The following is a 10,710-nucleotide window of genomic DNA, read 5'->3' as shown; positions in this document are numbered from 1 at the left end:
AGGAGTAAATGAAGTCAAACATGGCAGTTGTGGTCCTCTGTACTTCCAGCTAAACGTCACTTAGACCAGGAGTGGAGGACCAGCTCTGAGAATGTGAAGATGCCTATGTGCCAATGTCCTGAGATTTTTGAACGATATACGTTACCTACAAATGCACTGTTCTATTGACTAAATATCTTTACCTCAGGTTCAGTTTAATCATCTTTCAGTCTGGTAAAATTTCAGTTTAAAACACAGGCAGGTGGTTTACCAACAGCTACATTCTAAAAGGCTAGTGTGCCAAACCAAAGTGAAAAATGGTAAAAGAATTGGTAAAATGAGAAGCAGAAGCAGAAACTGGTTATTCTTGCCTGTCCTTTACTTTAGTTCTTTACTTCCCAAAATGTCGTAAGTGTGGAGGTCTAAACTCTAATTGGTTCTCACAAGAACAGAAACAAAAAAAACAAACAGAAAATACCCAATACAGTTTGAAATCACTTTACTGCGTAAATAGCAACTAATAATAGCAGAGTAAGAAATAAAGATGCATGCATTTGAAACATCAGTTGAAACATGAGAAAGTATTTGTTGTCAGTCTGGGTCATCGTTTCATATTGCTCAGTCGCACTGCTTTTTCTAACTCAAACTGACGGTGGTCAACGCGCTCCAAAAAGTTCTTCCGCTCCACATACCTAAACACAAACAGAAAGAGAACATAAGACCTGAGGTACTCACCACAAGAACAAATATACACTGACAATAGCTCATGACAAAAAGCTACGTTGTTATCACAAGCCCACATTTTCCCAGACTAAACAACATATCTTTAGCATGGAGTGTGAAAGTTAATTGATGGTTGTTTTACATTTCTACATGAGCCTTGGAAATTGTCTGCTAGTTGGTTTGTGTACAATGACTTTGCTTGCAAACAATTATGAGGACATGTGGTAAAAATACTGATTGAGAAACATTCCAAAATAACACTATATATGTCCAAGTTCCCTAACAAAAAGGGAAATCGCAATAAAAATGCAACATTTGCAACCACACTAACAGTGTTTTGGAATACTGCAATACAGTTTTGCCTCAGTCTTTCAGAAAAAAAACACAACTGTGAAAAACTGTGAAAAGGATAAATCACTGCGAGTAATGTCTGTTCATTAGTAATGAGAGCCTTTGAAAATATTCTGTCCAAATAAAATTAAGCAAGAATTTACAAATGAAAGTATTTAATAAGAGTACATGAATGTGATTTTGTGTTAATCATACTCATGTACTTTTACTAGATACTTTCATTTGTAATTCACTGATGCCATCATGTTGATGTATGAGAAGCTGTGTGTGGTTAAGTTACGTATTTCTCATTTACTGGTATCTTTATTTACCTTTATTACCAGAGACTATGGTGCATATGGAAACCTTCAGGGTTGGATTTATAAGTTCTATTAAAGTGTAACTAACATCAGGCCAGAGATCAATAATTAATAACTTAATTTGTGAAGACATATAAAACAGTGCTATTCTCAGTTCTGGAGCAACAGTAGGGATCCATTAGAGGTATCAGCTGTTAAGATATTCTACTGTGTCCCAGATGATATTGGAGTTTATTTTTATACAGAGCTCAAAACTGAGATTGGATCCGGCCATACATTTGGAGACGCATGTTAATGACAGGTCTGAACGCACGTACCTAAAGCTGGTCACTTGACATTGGATCTTAATGCAAGGTCTGATCAGGCCCTGTGTTTCCCATTAGGTCTGCTAATTGTGGCTGAACATTTTTATACAACAATTTTTGCGTGTACTTCTCTGTTTTCCATGCCTCCTTTGTGGAGAGATATGGCATGGACCCAACAAGGAATTGTGGATTTGAAACATTTCATCCTATCTCATCTCCTATCTCACTACCGCTTATCCTCACTGGGGTCGCAGGGGTTGTCATCCCAGCTGTTATCATGTGAGAGGCGGGATACACCCTGGACAGGTGATTTGTAACATTTGTCGGACCAAATTAGAAAACATGGATGCAGTACATGTCACATCAGAAACAGCATTAAGCTGTCCATGTTCTACACTGCTTATTAAGCATTACGGTTGGATAGTACAGCGGTTAGTGACGCTGGAAACCACACAGGACATCGGTCAAAACACATCCTATGAGCATCGTGTTGGTTGTCATAGTTTCAGTAAGTGAAGATTCGGTGTTTGGTGATTTGGTGTTTGTGCATGAAAGCTCTGTTGAGTCTGGTAAAAACACATCTCCTACCCCTCTTTGCCTCTGTTGTGAATGGCCAAGTCATCTGTGATGCCTTCCTCTGATTTATAAGCATCCCAGTCCATCTTCGACTTTTCCAGTGTGTTCATTTTCTGTTTCTTTCCCCCAATACGATTCAGGATGCTTGACATTCCTGTTGGACGCTTAGCACTGAAACAACAGGAGGGAGAGTCTTTAAGTGACTGACTAAGTACACACTACAACAACCAAAACACATGGCATAATAAAAGGTAACTGACCATTTAGTTGAGCCACAACCTTGCCTTCTGGGTCAAAAATATGATTTATATACTACATAACAAAACATGGACTATTCTAATGTACCGTGGAGGCAGACTGCCTGTGGCAAAGGTCTCACAGGTGATTGAGTGGATATGATGTCACTTGGTCACCACTGAAGAGAGACTGGCTCTGGAACTTCAGTAATGGGTGACCCGAGGATTTTAAACTGAAAGCATGCAGTTTAAAATTACAATAGACAGTTTGTTATAGCTGTGTGTGGTTTTCCTGTTGACATGTGTCAATGTTACCAATTGGTGCATACAAAAGACCCGACATGCATTTAAGACAGGGCACAGTTTACAGAACATATTTTCCATTGTGTAGTGATCATTATTCAGTAGTCTCTTGTTGAAGCTAGCACAGTGGAGGGGCCTCTTTCATGTTGTAAAATACTGATATATACACTCACTGGCCACTTTATTAGCTACACCTGTTCAATTGCTTGTTAACACAAACAGCTAATCAGCCAATCACATGGCTACAATTCAATGCATTTAGACATGTGGAGGTGATCAAGACAACTTGCTGAAGTTCAAACTGAGCATCAGAAAGGAGAAGAAAGGGGATTTAAATGACTTTGAACGTGGTATGGTTGTTGGTGCCAGACGAGCTGGTCTGAGTATTTCAGAAACTGCTGATCTACTGGGATTTTCACACACAACCATCTCTAGAGTTTACAGAGAATGGTCTGAAAAAGAGAAAATATCCAGTGAGCAGCCGTTGTGTGGACAAAAATGCCTTGTTGATGTGGGAGGTCAGAGGAGAATGGGCAGACTGGTTCCAGATGATAGAAAAGCAACAGTAACTCAAATAACTGTAATGGTGTAGGAGATATTTTATTGGCACACTTTACTCTCTACTCTACCTGAGTATTGTTGTTCCCTTTATGACCACAGTGTATCCATCTTCTGACGGCTACTCCCAGCAGGATAATGCACCATGTCACAAAGCTCATATCATCTCAAACTGGTCTCTTGAACATGACAGTGAGTTCACTTTACTAAAATGGCCTCCACAGTCACCAGATCTCAATCCAATAGAGGAACCTTTGGGATGTGGTGTAACGGGAGATTCGTATCATAGATGTGCAGCCGACAAATCTGCAGTAACTGTGTGATACTATCATGTGAATATGGACCAAAATCTCTGAGGAATGTTTCCAACACACTGTTGAAAACATGTCACGAAGAATTAGGGCAGTTCTGAAGGCAAAAGGAGGTCTGACCTTTTACTAGCAAGGTGTACCTAATAAAGTGCTCAGTGATTGTGATTGACCAGATATTGTGTCCTACCCCAGCTGCATGATAAGTATTTTCTATGTTCAAACAAATGGCACATAAAATTGTCATTGTTTGGTCATTTTCATAATATTAAACAAATGACAAAGACATATATTCAAAAATGATGTGCCCATGGTTTAAACCCCTTTAGGACATCAGGAAATTTAAATTTCCAACATTATGAGTCTAGAGTTCTGTTTGCTATTGAAGTGAATCTTTAGAGCTCTCTAAAATGTCTGTGGTAAAAAAACCTCATCTGTCAATCTTGCAATTGAAGCAAGACTGATAGATGGAAAGGTGGTCAGACGTATGTCAATGTAAGAAATGTAAGAAATGCAAGGACAATGGTACATATTAGAGTTTTTGTTTGTGAACAACAGGCAACACTGATTTTTATTAATAATGACCCAAATTCCAGCCAGTTCTTTGTAGTACCGTTTTCTTTAAGTCACAGGCACATCTTGAGCTGTGCCAATCACAACTAGGCAGCCGACAGCTGGTGAAGACTGACAAGACATGGAAAATGGTTTTGCTTTAAATTGTGCAATATGAAAGAGGCATCTCCACTGTGCTAGCTTAAACAAGAGACTACCGAATAATGATCAATATGGAAATTTTGTTCATTATAACTGTGCTGGCACGGAAAAAAAACCTGGAGTTTCTCTGTTGCAAGATTTTACAACACCTGTTCCCAAGAAGTTAGCTAGTCATATCAACAACATAATGAAATGAACATTATATATTAAGTATGCATGAAGATGTGTATACCTGGGACCAGGAAGAGATTTGCTTTTTGGCATTTGGTTGAAGGAGGAATTTGTCTCTTCGTCTTCATTCTCCTGTTTGGTGTTCTGGCTCTTCATGTAACTCCTAGCTTCTTTGGAATCTGCTGCTACCTCCTTATTGACCCTGAAAGAGGGAAACAGACACACACACGGCTAAACATTGTATGTAAAAATGGACACTGCTTTAACGAAATTGCTTCAATATACAGACGAGAAAACTTAAGAGGAAGTTTGAAATAAAAATACATAACAGTGCTAGGACTTTTTTGTCCTAGCTAATGGAATACTAGTGTGGTGCCCTATTTTTGCAGTGATAATAATAATTAAGACAGGCTTATGTGTGCATTAAATAGCACAGCAGAAATTACTCACAGTGACTTGACCTTTTAAAAAGTCTTTAATGTCAGTCTCACCATGGAAATTATGTTCACACACACTGCAAAGACAAAATTAGTAAGTCCATCTCTTGGATGGAGGGTGCATGGGCAGGCCTTTGCTCCTCACTTGCATCAGTGAGCCATAGTATACTCGTGACCATGTCTTAGTTTCACCGTTCTTACTGGAATACTTTGCAAGAGCTGCAGTTTTGAAGATGTTCTGTCCCAGTTGTCTAGCATCACAATTTGGCCTTGTTGAAGCAGTTCATATACTTACAACTGCCCATTTTCTGCTTCTAAGACATCAACTATGAGGGTAAAATAATTGCTAGTATATAAGTTTAAATTTAATGAGAGTTTAGAAATTGCAAACAAAAGTATTTACTGGTAACATTAGAAATCACAAAAAAATTAAAGGTTCTGTTCATTAAGAACTGCAAACTGTACAGAATGTACATTTAAATGGCACCAATAAATTTAAAAGCACAACTTCACCTATCAAAAGAATAAAATCCATCAACAGATAGCTAAGCTACACAGCTGCTGAACCATTTACATCTTAATCTGCATACTAAAAAGTAAACTATAATGTAGTATGTACGCTTTCTTACCACACATATACAAGGAGGCTATATGAAATCAGCACTGCATAGACACCACAACCACTGAAACGCTTTCTCAGTTAGGTATGCTAATTATATGGAGCCATAATTATAAAGAGCACACAGGGCTGGGGTTGTGATATACAGTTTTCTTATGGTACATAGTAATAATTATGTTGACTCATGTCTGAAAAAATAAATATCATGAGCTATGATAATTATGTTGCTTCAATTGCATACTTGAGACTGTAAATTCAAATTAGATTATCTGTTTCACACTGACAGTTAAAGCATGGTATTCATGCTAAACTGTAAGATCACTTGTGAAGGTCTGGCCTACAGCTTTACACATACCGTCATGGCTTATTTAAGATCTATTTTTCATTACCCAGTAAAGGACGGTCAATCTGAAAATGTTGTGTATGCTGCAATTTCTATACTGTACTATGTACAACATGCACTGACACATTAAGCCCCTTTCAATTCATACCTGGGTCGATTGCCGGATCAACCCGGGACTTCTGTAAAGTTGGAAAGACATTGGCAGATTTGAACTTCTGGGATTAATAACTCTTAAGTGAAACTTTGTTAAAACACAAAACACGCATATTTTCAAGAGTACGTAGTAAGATAGACAACAAGCTACAACCTAATTTTCATCAAAACAAGCCATCCTCGGAGCCACACCGATAACATCAGTGTTTACGTGCAGCCAGCAGTGAGAGCAGTGTGCAGGGACCGTCTACAAAGTGCAACACCAACAAGAGATGTTACAATAATACTCAATAGGTTCACTATAATACAGTGTAGTGTCACCAAAATCACTACACACTTCACTGATCTCCTACAGATTACACTACAACACTTGATTTCAAAGAAAGGCTTTTTGCGTAATATATGGGAATTTTTATTAGGAATATTAATCAATAACTTCAATATGATGGAGTGTAGTGTCACCAAACTCACTACGCACACTAATGGTGTCCTCATGGTAATACTACAGCAGCTGTTTTGGAGAAATATGCTTCTGCATAATTTTGAAAGGGGTATTAAACAACAACAGGGTGTACTGCCAGGTATGTATTGCCAATATGAAGTTTGCGTAATTTGTCCTACAGAAAATGTAAAAAAAAAAAAAAAAAAAGTAAGTATTCTTAATCAGTGATCCATGTGTGAGGGTAATAGAACAACTTCTGATTTGTTACACTAAGATAATATTCACTGATGATGGAAATATTCACCTTATCATTCCGGGTCAGTTACGACCCGCATGGATTGACCACAAATGTTAAGTGAATAAATATACAATTGTGCAAGCAGAAAATAATTGTTGTGTGTGTGGTATCATCTCTTGATCAATCTTCTCAACTATGTCAAAATGTAAGGAGGAGTCAGAGGCATACCTAACTTCTTCTCCAGCGAAGTCAAAAATTTTTGTGATGGTGACTTTAGAAGGTCCTGGTGCTTTTGTCTCTGTACACAAAGGAGCAACCTTCAGTACGGAGGAATCCGCCTAAACATAAAAACACAATAGTCAGTCTGATTGAGACATTGATGAAATCCAGACTATTAATCCACACAACGTATTTTACCCAGTGTAACTGTGGGTTCCAAACATGACACATTATTCAATTCAATTCAATTACTTTATTTATCCCCAAGGGGTAATTAAAGAGCACACTGAGCAGTCAAAGGCACAGTATAAATTCATGAATACATTAAAGTGCAGTGCACTGGAGTCCAGTCCAGCCCTTCTCAGACTCAAGCTTCCTAAGAGAGAAAGGTTTGATGTTGAGATTACGCATGTTCATCTTAACTTAGTGGTTCAACTGTTGCTTAATTCATTCATTCATTTAAAATTGTGCGTTAGAATTTGCAACTCCCCCAAGTGTCAAAAACAGAGTACCACCGTTATTAGACATTTAAGATTCAAAACATACTTACATTCTGTACAGACAGTGAAGCAGACGAGGAGTCTTTCGGTTTGGATCCAACATCAGATAAGAAACTTGCCCACAGGTCATCTGATTTCTTTTTTTGTCTTGCTTCACGATCATCCTCTCCCTCCGTGTTTTTTTTCACTTCTTCCTGCAGCGGCTCAGGCTCTTCATTTCCATCATCATCCTTGTCTACTTTGAGCACCTTTATCTTCCTCTTTCTGTAGGTTTTACCAGTGAATAAAAGTCAATATCAATGCATATCTGTTTTACTAAAGCACAGTATGTAGGATTCAGTGGCATCTTGTGGTGAGGTTGTAGAAACCACCCTCCCTTTCCAGGCATACAGAAGAACCTATGGTGGCTGCTTAAAAATACAAAGTTATTATTATGCAGCTAGTGTTTGATTTACTTATTATGGAATGCTGTATAATGTAGTGGTATAACAGAACATAGTTAATCTATGATCCATGTGTGTGTGTGTGTGGGGGGGGGGGGGGACGTTTCTTTAAGTATTGTATTCAAATTTTAGCAATGTTACGTTTGCGCATCTTTCTTTCACTGATCCATTAAATGACAGAGTTCTAGTCTCAACTGTAAAATATTGTGCTTTCTATTTTTTTTTTTTTCTTGTGTGAGTGGATCATGTTTGTATCAATGCTGCTTACACATCCTCTAGATAAGTGTATTTTCTCCTTCTAAATAACACATTACACCATTATAATTATCAGTCTCACAAAATCCTGTGGGAAACACTGTTATTTACTAAATACTGACTTAAAGGAGGTGAATACTTTTTTTGAAAAGGGAAAAATATCCAATCTGGCGAAAACATGCTCAGTCCTACCCTCAACTCACCTCATTTTGGTGTCCTTTTCTTTCCTTTTCTTCTTGCCAGCATTGCCGGGATGTGGCACACTGTCATCCTCATGAAGAGGGTCTTCCTTTTCACACTCATTAATATCATCTTCACTGAGGTTATCACCTGAGGAGAAAGAATGCAGAAGGCATTATGAATTAGAGCAATCAATGCGAAAACATAGATCCTGAAATTTTCTGCCTTCAACGTATAACATTACTTAATACCTCCAATTCATATAATCTCAATCATATTTAAAGGATTATCAAGCAATATCATATCTGCTTTTGAATGACTGGGTAACTTAAGGTTACCTTGACAGTCTTCTTTCCACAAGAACTGTCATTGATGCTGAAATTGATCACCATATAGGGTAAGAGTTTTTTGAGAACCCTGGAGCAATATCACCAGCATCACCACAACATCACTCGGCTCCACTACAATGGACAGCCCATGCCATAAGCATGCCCAACAACCGTCTTTTGACACAGATGTTGTACGGCCAATTAAAAGAAGGAAAGCACACCCAAGGGGGCCAGAAGAAGCGGCACAAAGACAACATTAAAGCCCACTTCAGAAAGTGCTGCTACGACCACAGCAAGTGGGAGGAGGGTGCCCTTAAGAGAAACATCTGGAGCAGGATGGTCCATGAGGAGACAGCACAGTTAGAAAAGGACCTCCACCGTGCCACAGAAGCAAAAAAAATGCCCTTGTATCTCTGGCAGTTTTAGCAAGGATGCATGGGAAAGTGACTTGTATATAAAACATCACAACTTTAAAGTGAAATGAAATACCACTGTTGTTGTGTCACAAAAAACATGTCTCGACATCTAATTGTAACGTTACTCAGCGATCCACCAAGAACATCGATATTTTGGCAAGTCAATCTTTTTGGTTTTCTTTGCTACATTGTAGTGTAAGAGTGCACCTAACTTCTGGATTGTCTAAAGCGAAAATAAACTGTAGCATACTTGTTAGTTTATCACAGCGTTTTTGTTCAGCTGATCGTGGTTGGTTATTAAGTGCTCTGTTATTCCAGTTACATAATAACCATACTGTGTCCTCCTGTTCACCGCAGTTACATCCAGTACATCCGAGTCTGACAAGTATCAGGCAAGCAAGTCTAATACTGGCCGTATTTATGGTCTCTTTTCCAGGACACGGTAGAGTTGATCCCATTTGAGGCCAGCTCAAGCTACAACTCAAACTACGATACTGCGCGTGATGAAATACTGTACTTAGCATGTTTATGGTCCTCACCTGATGGGACGTAGTCTGCATCTTCATTCGACGAATATCCATCTGAGTCGAAGTCAGAATAGTTCATGATGCTGCAAGGGAATGAGTAGCTAAATGAAAAACAGCTAGTGGTCACTATGTTTTCTAATAGCTTGTCACGAAAACACAAACGTAACCCACACTGGCCACAAATACCTCCCTTCCAATAATATAGCGCTAAAATGCCGCACTTTCACTATTGTAACATAGCAGATACGAATGCAATTAGTAACTTAAAGTAAACTAACCCTATTATTGCAACCTTCCAGTAAGGAGGAATAGAACCGTCAATGAAAATGCAATGTGACTTCCGGATTCAACTACGGCAAAGCAAAGGGCTCAAACTCAGAATTTCGTAAGGGCCGCCAAATTCTGCTAAAATTCACACGGTGCGTAAACTCGGGGTAGTCACTGAAACGTCAGCTCTGAAACAAAGCATTGTAGCAACTGCATTCCCCTTTTCACTTCGGCTGGCTTCGAATGACTGAATTGAGACATAACATGTCTGGCACACATTACTCCTATTACACTAGGGTAACGCTAATATCGTCTGTTTTGCATTGTATGTGCATTCCAAGCATTACGGTAAAGCCCTGCAAGAATAGCCCTTCAACATAAAAGCGACAAACCCCAACCCCGTATACTAGGTCAATTGAGTCAATAATATTTAACAAAACATATTCTGAAAACTCCACAGACCAATTCCACTTCAGCTTGATAGCAAATCACCCCAGAGTGACACTGTTAAAAAAAAATAATAATAATAATAATAAAAAAATAAAATAAAATAATGGAGGTACACTTTTCTCTTCCATTTTATCTGCCCATCTATCGAGCCAGCTTCCCTGCCTTATTTGCTCATGTCCAGTCCTCTCTAAGTCTGGACATACTCTACACTGAGACAGAACTTGACAGGTTGGTATACATCAATCACTGGAACTTAGATTTAGACAGACTGTAATGATCCACGAGGGAAATTACTTTGTCCCTTTGAAAAAGAAAAAGAGAAAGGTTGAAGAGGAGAGTAAGGAAGAATGGAGAGGAAGAAGTGGGCCT

At 38.6% G+C, this 10,710-nt stretch overlaps 1 protein-coding gene across 1 annotated transcript; it reads right to left on the bottom strand.

Moving 5' to 3' along the window:
- Positions 1-461: 461 nt before the first annotated feature.
- On the bottom strand, positions 462-10,118 carry cfdp1 (craniofacial development protein 1). Its single transcript, XM_047597374.1, has 8 exons — positions 9,903-10,118; positions 9,637-9,707; positions 8,376-8,502; positions 7,525-7,738; positions 6,984-7,093; positions 4,585-4,725; positions 2,246-2,404; positions 462-671 (listed from the first exon to the last, which is right to left on the bottom strand). Exons 2-8 carry the CDS (start codon positions 9,701-9,703, stop codon positions 581-583), a joined length of 909 nt encoding a protein of 302 aa, XP_047453330.1. The 5' UTR covers positions 9,704-9,707; positions 9,903-10,118; the 3' UTR covers positions 462-580.
- Positions 10,119-10,710: the final 592 nt, after the last annotated feature.

This window comes from Mugil cephalus, chromosome 10 (genome assembly GCF_022458985.1).
Source record: "Mugil cephalus isolate CIBA_MC_2020 chromosome 10, CIBA_Mcephalus_1.1, whole genome shotgun sequence".
NCBI classification, from domain to species: Eukaryota; Metazoa; Chordata; class Actinopteri; order Mugiliformes; family Mugilidae; genus Mugil; species Mugil cephalus.
This window is presented reverse-complemented; position numbering and strand designations above follow the sequence as displayed.

Excerpts from the sequence above, each read along its gene's own strand:
- cfdp1 (XM_047597374.1), bottom strand. The coding sequence starts at position 9,703 with ATGAACTATTCTGACTTCGACTCAGATGGATATTCGTCGAATGAAGAT. Across the intron at positions 4,726-6,983 it reads TTCGCTGGAGAAGAAGTTAG|GGTCAATAAGGAGGTAGCAG; the intron begins GTATGCCTCTGA and ends TCCCTCTTTCAG. Across the intron at positions 2,405-4,584 it reads AAATCTCTTCCTGGTCCCAG|TGCTAAGCGTCCAACAGGAA; the intron begins GTATACACATCT and ends CTGTTGTTTCAG.